This window comes from Pteropus medius, unplaced genomic scaffold (assembly GCF_902729225.1).
Source record: "Pteropus medius unplaced genomic scaffold, Ma_sr-lr_union100, whole genome shotgun sequence".
Classification (NCBI taxonomy): domain Eukaryota; kingdom Metazoa; phylum Chordata; class Mammalia; order Chiroptera; family Pteropodidae; genus Pteropus; species Pteropus medius.
Genome location: NW_024356335.1, coordinates 4,994,263 through 5,004,985, shown reverse-complemented (window position 1 = coordinate 5,004,985; position 10,723 = coordinate 4,994,263). Strand labels below are relative to the sequence as shown.

At 56.6% G+C, this 10,723-nt stretch overlaps 3 protein-coding genes across 6 annotated transcripts in view; 2 read left to right on the top strand and 1 right to left on the bottom strand.

The window, feature by feature from the left end:
• The first annotated feature begins 6 nt into the window (after nucleotides 1-6).
• Nucleotides 7-2,502, top strand: ASB6 (ankyrin repeat and SOCS box containing 6). Its single transcript, XM_039861365.1, has 4 exons — nucleotides 7-81; nucleotides 184-292; nucleotides 775-861; nucleotides 959-2,502. The coding sequence occupies exons 1-4, from the start codon at nucleotides 31-33 to the stop codon at nucleotides 1,624-1,626; spliced, it is 915 nt and encodes a 304-aa protein (XP_039717299.1). The 5' UTR covers nucleotides 7-30; the 3' UTR covers nucleotides 1,627-2,502.
• A 160-nt stretch (nucleotides 2,503-2,662) lies between these two features.
• Nucleotides 2,663-10,723, bottom strand: part of NTMT1 (N-terminal Xaa-Pro-Lys N-methyltransferase 1) — a 15,856-nt gene continuing 7,795 nt past the window's right edge. The window contains exons 1-4 of one of the 4 annotated variants that reach the window (XM_039861367.1): nucleotides 9,191-9,364; nucleotides 5,298-5,506; nucleotides 4,260-4,512; nucleotides 2,663-3,552 (exon numbers count right to left, since the gene is read on the bottom strand). In XM_039861367.1, coding sequence (XP_039717301.1) covers nucleotides 3,296-3,552; nucleotides 4,260-4,512; nucleotides 5,298-5,459 — 672 coding nt within the window. In that variant the 5' untranslated portion in view covers nucleotides 5,460-5,506; nucleotides 9,191-9,364 and the 3' untranslated portion in view covers nucleotides 2,663-3,295. The other 3 variants (XM_039861368.1, XM_039861369.1, XM_039861370.1) reach the window with 3 other exon arrangements.
• CUNH9orf50 (chromosome unknown C9orf50 homolog) overlaps nucleotides 9,756-10,723 on the top strand; it is a 7,492-nt gene continuing 6,524 nt past the window's right edge. The window contains exon 1 of the mRNA XM_039861462.1: nucleotides 9,756-9,827. Within this exon, the coding sequence (XP_039717396.1) occupies nucleotides 9,756-9,827 (72 nt within the window). The remainder of the gene's footprint in view (nucleotides 9,828-10,723) is intronic.

Genomic DNA, 10,723 nt, shown 5'->3' with positions numbered 1-10,723 from the left:
CACATCGCCGTCCTGCGAAACCAGCCCGACATGGTGGAGCTGCTGGTGCGCCACGGGGCCGACATTAACCGGAGGGACCGGGTAAGAGCCAGGTCCCGCCCGCTCTGATGGGGGGAAGCAGTCGGGGGCTCTGAGCAGCCTCCCAGGCCCCCCGGCCGATCTGGCTATGCTTTCTTGGCTCAGATCCACGAGAGCAGCCCCCTGGACCTGGCCAGTGAGGAGCCAGAGCGCCTGCCCTGCCTGCAGCGCCTCCTGGACCTCGGGGCAGACGTCAACGCAGCCGACAAGCATGGTGGGTACCTCCTGTGGGAAAGCAGGACAGCCCTGGGCCAAGGTGCCTGGTGAGAGAAACCCAGGGAACCCCAGGATGACAGGGAGGCAGGCTGGATGCAGCCCATCGGCTGGCACAGCACGGCCTGGCGCACAGCTGCATTTTGCTGACTTGCAGAGGCTATAGAGAGCAGTCACCGTCCCACGCCAGCCTCGCTAAGGGCTGTCTGTAGGCCTGTGCGCTCAGCTTCTGAGCGAGTTGTGGCCTCCTGTCATGAGACCCTCAGCTGGGTCTCTGCTGGCTTCTCAGGGTCCAGACGAACCCTACCTCTCTTGGCTCTTCTGTTCTGTTTTCTGTGGGTGGGAAGAGAAGAGCCAGCAACCGGTCGCCCTCAGCCCTGGCCGGGAGGTCAGTCTCTTGTAAAGTTCATCTTCTGGTCCTGAGCATCTGTTTCCCCCGGAGCTGCCTTGGCCTCCCACTCCTCACTCTCCATCCCTCCTTAGGAAAGACCGCTCTGCTCCACGCTTTGGCCAGCAGTGACGGCGTGCAGATCCACAATACCGAGAACATCCGGCTCCTCCTGGAAGGAGGTGAGGCTCTCCCCACCCCCCAAAACATGAAGCGTTACTTTGCAGGGGCTTAAGGCCTTCTCCCACTTTCTCTTCTTCTCCCCACTGGCTCTTCTAGGGGCAGACGTCAAGGCGACCACCAAAGATGGGGACACCGTGTTCACCTGCATCATCTTCCTGCTTGGTGAGACGGTGGGAGGGGACAAGGAGGAAGCCCAGATGATCAACCGCTTCTGCTTCCAAGTCACGCAGCTGCTGCTGGCTCACGGCGCCGACCCCAGCGAGTGCCCAGCCCACGAGTCCCTCACGCACATCTGCCTCAAGAGCTTTAAGCTGCACTTCCCGCTCCTGCGCTTCCTGCTGGAGTCCGGAGCCGCCTACAACTGTTCCCTCCACGGTGCGTCCTGCTGGTCCGGCTTCCACATCGTCTTCGAGAGGCTCTGTTCCCACTCAGGCTGCACCGAAGACGAGAGCCACGTGGACCTCCTGCGCAAAGCCGAGACCGTCCTGGACCTCATGGTGACTAATTCCCCAAGACTGCAGCTGCCCGAAAACTTTGACATCCATCCGGTGGGCAGCCTGGCAGAAAAGATCCAGGCCCTTCACTTCTCCCTGAGGCAGCTGGAGAGCTACCCCCCGCCCCTCAAGCACCTGTGTCGCGTTTACATCCGGCTCTACCTTCAGCCATGGCCCGTGGACGCGAAGGTCAAAGCCCTACCTCTGCCCGACAGGCTGAAATGGTACCTCCTCAGTGAGCATGGCGGCCCCGTCGAGGACGACATCTGACAGCTCCCAGACCGAAGGGAACTGGGTCTGGGCAGCTCAGTCAGCCTGGTGGCGGATGTAAGTGCCCGCAGCAGCCTTAGCGGGGAGCCTCCGGGGAGCCTCCGGTCCTGTCTGTCAGAGGCGCGGGTTGAAGACAGACACGATCCTTCACACAGAGAAAGCCCAGCGGGGCCAGCGGCTGCCATCATTCCAGTGGGAAAAGGCCTGTCTTTCAGGGCGACTGCCCCTTCCCTCCCTCCGGCAGCACCCCCACATTCTCAGCCCACGCCGGAGAAAAGGACAGGGCTTAGACTTGGGACACGTTTATACTCCCTTAGTGTGAAGGGTGTGCCAGGCATTTCCAGGAGGGGGGCAGCTCCGAGTCCGCGTCCTCCTGACAGCTGCGCGGAGGCAGAGCTGAAGCCAAGAGGAAGCTGGGCGGGCTCGTGGGGTGCAGCCTAGCTGAGGCCCTTCACCCCGCCTCCTTTCGTTCCAGATTGCCACTTACAAGTGCTTCTGGTGGGCTGGGGAGAAAGCCGACCCGACTCCTGCTAGCATCTGCAGCTCTCCTGCAGCCCCGCCCACCGAGGCACAAGGCTGTGTCCTGGTGGCCGCTCTGTGCCAAACCCAAGATCTTGGGGACCATGCCTTCTGCTAAAAAGCAATCATGCATGACCAGGGACAGCCCTTTCCAAAATCTTTCATTTTGTGAGGGGCTCACTGTTGGAGAAGGTTACCGAGACCGGAAGCTGAGTGTCCCACCCAGTGCCGAGCCCTCACCAAGCCGTTTTCGTCACATTGGTCATTGTGAATTGTGTAAATGCCTCAGAAATAAATTGAGGCCACGGAATGATATATTTATATTACCAAATTAAACTGATTTCTCTTGGCCTTAAAGGTCTTCATGTAACATCTCTGTACCCCCAGTTTTGGATGAAGGACCCCCAGCGGCCCGGAAGGAGAGGTGGTCGGCATGCACAGATGCAGCCTTTGGGGGGCCGATTTTCAGGTAGCCAGCACTGGCTGCATAAAGAAAAGCACCACCGCACACAGGCCGGACCTTCCCAGCACAGGGATCCACCCTTTTATTTTTGACTGAAAATGCCCGCCCAGAGCGAGGCTGCAGCCTTCTCTCCTTGCTTCAGGCTATTGTGATGATCACATTAAGGACACCAGGGTCCCATCATCAAAGAGGACTCAGAACGTGAGCTCCCTGCCAGCTGCATGACCCGGCAGGTGCCATGTGGGCTTGCTGCAGGCTCCAGCAGCCTGTCCGTCTCCCCCGAGGTAGCGTCCTCAACAACCAAGTTAAGGAGTTTCTCTTCCTCTTAAGGCAGCCAGGCCTGGGGCCAGAAGGCCCAGTGGTCGTAAGAGACCCAGGAACCTCCGCTTCTGATGGGTCACTGTATTCCTGCAGAGGGGCCCCCAAGTCGCACAGGCCTGCACTGCCCAGTCCCTTGCCTTAGGGTGGCAGAGCCAGGCTCCTGCCTTGCTGCCCATTCAGCTGCACCCCTCCCCTCTGGGTCCTGTCATTTTTAAGAAGAGCCTGTGTAGTGAGTGGACGGCAGGCAGATGTATTTAGTGGCCTCGCTCGACACTCACGACCCATCGACGTGGAGCCTCTGTGTGGCACCCAGCTGCCAGCTCCCCCCACCCCTGCACCTGTCTCTCTCGTCCTGCCAGGTCCTGCTCATCTCAGGGCTAAGCTGTAGACATGGTAGATCTCGTCGGGGAGGTTCTCCTGCCGCTCCTGGGCCAGGAGGCTGAGGCCCGCGCTGCGGATGATGCTGTGGACCACCCCGAGGTCCCGGCACACGCTGCTGTCCACGTCGTCCAGGATCACACCCTCTTGAGCCATGTTGTCCTTGATGACGATGACACCGTTGGGGCGAAGGCCCCGCTTGCAGCGCCGCAGGAACTCGGCCAGGTGCTGGTCGGTCAGGTGGCCTGGTGGAGGCGGAGGTGCGGGTGGGAGGGGTGCTGTGAGCACAGCACCAGGGGTCTCAGCCACCACCCACTGACTGACGAGCACTTTGTGCTCAACACACAGGGCCTCACTGGCTCTCTGAAGAGGAAACTGGCCCAGAAGTCACCGACCCAAGGAGATCACGAAGTGTGCAGCTGGGATTTCACGCTGAGCGGTGACTCCCAGGCCCTGCCTGGTACCTGACACTCCGCCCAACCTCCCAGGCCTGGATCAGGGGAGTGCACTAGAGTTCCTTCCCTACTCCAGGCTGAGGCTTTGGGGGAGCGCAGAATAGGAGGCCAGACCCAACATGTCCCCGAGTGTCCCCCAGCAGGAGACGGTGGCCGACTGCCAGGCCAGTGGCCTGGGAAGAGCACCCTGGGTGTGCCGTCAGGCTGAGGGTGAAGGACAGGAGGACAAAGCGGGGCCCCACTGTCAACAGCTAGGACAGCAGCCCTTCAGCTTCTCCTCTTACTAAAAAAAACCTTTTGTAAAAACTGGCCACGTTCTCTGAACACAGTAAGTTATTGGTCATTTAAATTTTTAAAACAAAACGGTCCCAGTGGGCTACAGTGGGTACTGAGTGGAAACGAGCCAGGGAAGGAGATGCACCTTCTGGGGGTAGGGAGTGCGGGGGCTACAGGGGGCACCGGCCAGGGCCGCGGGGGCGGGGAGGCGGGAAGCTCACCGATCACCCACTGGATCCAGATCACGTCGTACGAGTTAGGCTCTGGGCTGAAGTCCTGGAGGCCACAGCAGAAGTAGTTCCTCACCCTCTTGCCCTCCTCACCCAGGTAGGTCTTCGCTTTCACCAGGAAGTCCTCCGTCACGTCCACCATGTCCACCGCCCCGAAGAGCGGCAGGAGCAGCCGCTTGGTGATCCTTCCGATGCCGGCGCCGCAGTCCAGGGCGCAGGAGGTGCCCGTCTTGTTTGGGCCTTCCTAAGATGCAGGGAAGGCGGAGGCGCTGTCAGGAAGGGACCGACAGCCCGAGGGACCCTGTCACTGCACCGGGGCCACCCCTCACGAGCCCCTGGATTTACTCAGATCTGGACCAGGCACAGGCTGGTGGCTGGCTCAGTAGGGGCATCGCTGTGTGAGCACAGCACGTTCTTTTTCTGGGCCACACGTTTCTAAAATGAAAGCCAACTTCCGATTCAAGGTGCTAATTCGAACAGGTGCATTCATCTCTCACGCCTGAGATGCCATGAGAATGAGCGTGGAGGATAAAAAGAATTCATGCGTGAACATGGAAGAAGGCAATCAGCCAGCGTCTACGGGATTCTAACCCATTTGGGAAGACAGGGAGTGACAGACACCAGACAAAGCAGCAGCCTCGGAGCTTGCGGGGGTGGTCAGGGAGGCTCCAGCCACGGAGAGGCCAGCCCGGGCCGGGAGGGCAGTGGGAGCAAGTAACCGGGGGCCTGCCTTCGCCAGAACGGCCAAGCCCCGCAGCCCAAGTGCCCAGGAACAGGGCAGGAGGGCAGAGGTTTCGTCCCTGGCAAAACTGGACGGCTTACGGGGAGACTACTCGATTCTGGCATCTGGGGGTCCCCCAGCTCCTGTCTGCAACCTTGAGCAAAGTCCACAGTCCACAAGCCGTCCCCTGCCCTTCAAGGCTTGGATGGTAGACACCGACAGGTAACCGAAGACCCTGCAGTGGCACACGTAAAGGTGGCGCCAGCGCCACTTCCTCTACTCCTGGAGGGCACACCAGACCTGCCTACCCTCAAAAACCTCTGCAGGAACTTCCGGGAGCTGTTGATGTCGATGCTGGAGATGTGGCCGTACCCCCCGAGCATGCCGTCCACTGTCGGTGGGACTTCTTTCCAGTACGTCTTCGCCTTCGAGTAGAATTGTTTCTCATCTTCTATCACCTCGCTCGTCATGCTGTCACCAACCACGTCTCTGCTCAGACACCGAACTCAGCAACAGCCTCCTGAATAAAAAAAAGAGCGAACAGCCAGGTTGAGGGCCTCAGTCTCGCACCGTGCCTTGCTGGCCACACAGTCCTGCCTGACATGGGGGACTGTCCGGTGTTCCCCGATCTGCTGCCACCCCGTGAAGGTCGGTGCCTTCTGTCTCTTGCATTCAAGTCATTTTGCAAAGCTATCATCCTATCAGAGCAGGAGAGTTCTGGCTTCTAGTTTTCTCCTTACTCTATGTGACACCTGGCTCAATAGCCTCTGACCCCAGGGCACAGAGAACCCCAATCTGGACTTAAGAGAATGGACAGCGAAGCAAGGAGCCCAAGCCTCCCACTGGGAATGTTCCAGCCAGGCCTAGGAGGGGCCTGGGCGGTCCCCACACCTCCCTTCGTCTCCCTTGTCAGCACAGAAGTTCACTGTGGAGACCAGCCCCTCGGGAACAGTGAGCCGGGACTGTGAGCTGGGAGACAGCCAGACACATACATGACGCTGTGTAAGGGCTGAGGAGAAGCACAAGGTGCTGGAAAGAGCACGTCCCAGAGGAACCTACTCCCTGGGGAAGTGACACGTCAGCTGAAATGAAGGATGAGGAAGCGTCTGCTAAGCGAACAGGGCGAGGAGACCACTCCAGGGAGAATGAGCACAGAGCCACTGAACCGGAAACTGCAGGTGCTGTGGGTCCCATCTAGTAGTTTAGATTCACCCTAAAGAGCAATGAGCTTGAACTACTCTGGGTTAAGCTGGGAGTGACGGGAAAAGATGTTTCTGGAAGACTGTGTCAGCAGCTGTGTGAACTGTAGGGGCAAGAGCGAAAACAGACAGATAGGAGTGTCACAGAACGGACAGAGGGGACCACAAAGCAACAACAGGGGCCCTGGCAACAAGCTCAGGAGGCAGGAGAGGGCAGAGGAATGGTTAGGTAGCTCCGCACTCAGCCAGCCTGGCCACGTCATGCCCCAGAGGGACGTTAGGCTCGTTTCTACCCTGGGGCGCTGGCGCTCGTCGATACCAATTGTTGAGGCTATTTTAGTTTCTATGATCTTGTCGATACCAAGTCCGACCCTGCGGTCCAAAAATGGAACCAACTAAAACAGGCAGAAACAGTGAGGACTCCCACTGAGCCCAAAAGTGCCATGGAAACCCCAAAGGATGGAGGAATCCTTTCTGAATGGCGGACAAGGCAGCAGCCGAGAGAAGGCGAGAGACACCCTGAGATATATCACTGTATTTCTCTTGCATCCCACGCGGCACATGTGTATTCAACAAAAAGTTCATTCCCATTAAATGAACAGGATAAATCTGGGCCAAACACTTACCTGGCTGAACTCTCTGCCTATCTGTTTGCCTTCCCTCCCTCGGCGTGAGCTTCCTGGGGGTCTTTGTACACCATTAGCCTAGCACCTGATACAAGGGGGGGTGTGTGTGCTAATGAGTTGTTGAATGAATCAAAGATTGAGTTTTGTGCAGCTACAGCCATTTTCCACTTTTAAGAAACTCCCACCGATAAAAATCTGACCATTCAAAACTGATAACACTGAGAGCCATTACCGACAATATAATTTTTTGCTTTACCAAAAGCCTTATAACATGATTCCTTTAAATGTCAAGGTCCCCTGAATAATCTAATTTACAAGAATTCCACTTACAGGCAGATTCTAGGAACAAGGCAGGGAGGCCCATGTAGGCCGGGAAATGGCACGGATAACTGACATTTGTTCTAGCAGCTGATTCGTTAGCAAACAGGACTCCTGGGGCCCTGTCTATACTTGGCCTCCCGGTGTCCAGATTGGAGTGGGCAGGAGGTCCCTAGGAGTCAAGGGAACAGCGGTGTCATCAGTCAAACAGCAGGAAGTCCTCCTACACGCCGCCTAGACCCCCAGGTCGCAGTGACAAACCGTGCGGGTGCAGGATGGGGAAGGGGCCTGGGCACGACCCGGCTCTGTATACCCACTAGGCTGGCTCGGAGGTGGAGGGAGACCCTTCGCTCACAGTGCACTTCCGCTCCTCAGCAGGTAGAATGTGTCTGTGCATCCTTCATGGTGATCTGGCCACTTCCCCCTCCCCGTCCAAGGTGTTTACGGCAACACCTGGACAGCTGCCCCAGCTACCTCTTCCCGGGATCCGTGGAAGGCAATGGTGTTTGAACTGCCAGGGTCAGTGCCTGGCAGAGTCAGCTCATCCTCCCCGCTTCCAGTCTCTAAGAAGAAGCCTGGAAACAACAGGAGGCCAGAGGCTGCCTCAAGCCACCTCCTCCTCCTCACAAGCTGCTGGACAGGGCCTGTTCTCCTTGGATCTGTGTGACTGCAACTGGCCGTATGAAAATGGCAGGGAGATCCAAGAAAAGAAAGAGAAGGAGGGAGGAAGGAAGACCAAAAAAAAAAATTAAGGTAAAACTTTACAAAGGCTCTGGTGGAGTCAGATGAACCCGGTCTGAATCCTGGCTCTGCTTCTCACCAGCTGTGTAAGCTCAGATAAGACACTTCACCTCGGTTATTTGAGTTTCTTTAGCTATAAAACAGGAGCAGCGATACTGACTTTATGGGCAGGCTGTGGCGATTAAATGTGGATATAAAAGCATAAAGTGATCCATACAGTGCTGGGCGCATATTGTCAGAGATTTCTAATCTCTGTCAAATGAGATTCTCGTCAGTTCCATCTGCCAATTGTAAAGATCGAGTGAGAAAAATCGACTGAAAGTGCCCTGTACACTGTAGAGATTATTACTGTTACGTTGGGTGGTGAATCCAGCAGCCTCAAACAACTCTAGTCTGTAGGGGAGGGGGCGGGGCTCCCCAACCACGTGAGCACGAACCACTGCAGAGATTTGGGGGAGATGCTATCTTTGTGGCTCCATAGCTTCTGGTCTCCACCAAAGCATTCCCCAGGTACCTCCAACCCCCAGTTTACAGACAGAAAAACCATTCCACTAAAGGAGTGATGTGCCTTAAAATGCACACAGACAGGAAACCAGGAATAGAACGAGGAGGGAACCCAGGCGCTCATCCCATCGTACTGGGCAACGATTCTATACATTGTATACATCCAGACCATTTGCAAGAAGGCCCCACCTCACCAGCACCAGCAGGGCCTTTGACCCCAGCTGTTTCTATCCCCTATTGTAGGGAGAAACCACGGTCCCAAGACAGATCACACACAGTTGATGGGCTGCAAAGCCAGGCCTTTGGATAGGACAGCCTCTATGCAAACAGGCTGACCTTGGCTCCAAGAGCTCTTGGCTGCGAACTGTCTTTTGAGCGGCACCTGTGTCAGGCCGTAACTAAGGCTGGGTCCAGGGTGAAATATGATAGCAACTCCTAAGCAACGGGTACTGCCGTGTGCCCGGCCCTGAACTGAGCATTTCACTGAATCCTGGCACCCTCCCTGCGAGTAGGTGCTCTCCTTATCCCTGTTTCTCACAGGGGAAACTGAGGTCGAGGGAGGGAAAGGGACTTGCTGCAGTCCGCGGACCGGCGTGGTGGAGAACCCGGCCCAGGCTTTGGGTGCCCCGGCCTTCCTCCTCTCCCGCCCCTCCGTGGCCCAGGTCCGGCCCGCAGCCCTTCCCGGAGCGCGCACGTGGGACCCCAGCCGGCTCGCGCCGGGTCACGTGACGAGCCGGGGCCTCTGGGCGCCGAGGCAGTTGGAGGTCGAGGCTTCCCCTCTCCCGGCGGCCGCCGCCCCCCACTCCGCCTCGCGCTACTCACCCCGGGCGGGGGCCCCCCGGGACCCGGGAGAAGAGGACGCGGAAATGGAAGGGAGGACGGAGGCAGCGAAGACCCTACGAGCCCACAACCACCTCCGTCAAACCGCGGCCAGACGTGACACCTCGCCGCGCGCGCTGCCTTTGTCCGCTCGCGTCATTTCCGGGTGCCTCGAGGGGGTGGGGCTCCGGCTGGCTCCGCCCGGCGACCGCTTGCCCCGCCCCGTGGGCCCCTGCCCTAACTCACCCCTGTGTCGGTGCAAGGACGTCCCAGACTTAGAAGAGCCGCAGCAACGACCCTCTCCTGCCTCCAGCTCGTGCACCAGTTCGTTTGTACGGCTCAAGGCTGGACTTTTAAAAACAAGCTTTCTTTGGGTTTTCCACTGGGTAAAAAATACAGGGGAGGGAGCCTTATTCCTCAAATGCCACCCATAACGATTAGCATCTTAATATCCAGATCCAAAAAGTAAAGAAAAAACAAAGAAATACCCTTGGTAGCAGTGCCAGTGGGCTGCCACCCCGAAGAAGCAGAACAAGTTCATGAAATTTCCATTCCAAACATGTTACCTTCCCCCAGGCTACTCCCGTATACAGAAATTCTGGAGCGTTCCCGAAGCAGCCTTGCTGGAAATGTGAGTTTACAGGTGGGTAGACCTTGCGAAGTTCTCCAAGCCTGTCTCCTCTTCTGCTAAATTTATGGGATGTTACACATCAAGCCTTCAGCCCTACGCTTGCAGCTGTTATAATGACAATATTCATCCCAAGTTCACTTTACCTAAACTGACATCTGGTCTTAGAATGATAGTGTCTTCCTCTGGGCACTGCACACAGAAGATGCTTAAAGTGTGTTTAATGAAGTGAAAACTGTGTGGCGGGTGCTGAAAAGCCCCCTTGTGTTGGAGTCCCCAAGCGTGTTTATATCCGTATAATTTAGCATCCTCTCTAGAGTACTCCAGATCAGCCTTAGGTTCCCTCCCAAGCTTCATTTTCCATGACTCTAAGGGAAGGGGAGAAATCCTGGGCAATCTCAGTCACTGGGGCTGTCTAGAGTCTTATTTGGCAGGCAGCTCTGAGCTTAGGTCTTTTAGAGGTGCTTAAAAATCCACCCCTACCTTTTTTTCCTGCCAGCGGAAGAGGGAGTCCCTTCCCCTTCACCCAGACTCCAAGGCCTTTCCAGGTCAGGCCAGCCTCCCCGACCTCAAAGCCTTTTGCGTTTTTGAACTCTCAAGCCTTGCGCATAGTAGTTGCTCGGTCGGTGTTTACAGCTTGGGAGGGATGGAGGGCTCCTTAGAAATCATCTCGTCAGCCTGGTGTTCCTCATCCATTTTTTAAAAACTCACATATCTTTAGAATAAATATAAAAATTTCTCCCCTTCCCCACACAATAATCTAACTCCCCAAGGAGGTATGTCCTTCCATTCCTGGCCGAGGAGCGTTTGCAGAAATGAAATACATAGTCCGTGAGGCCTCCTCAAGGCAGATGCCTTGTAACTTGAATTGCAAAGTCTTTTTTTTTTTTTTTCCATTT

Bases quoted from the DNA above. Each gene is read 5' to 3' on its own strand.
- ASB6 (XM_039861365.1), top strand. From the start codon at position 31: ATGGTGGAGCTGCTGGTGCGCCACGGGGCCGACATTAACCGGAGGGAC. The intron at 82-183 runs GTAAGAGCCAGG...TTCTTGGCTCAG, and splicing joins ACATTAACCGGAGGGACCGG to ATCCACGAGAGCAGCCCCCT. The intron at 862-958 runs GTGAGGCTCTCC...TGGCTCTTCTAG, and splicing joins CCGGCTCCTCCTGGAAGGAG to GGGCAGACGTCAAGGCGACC.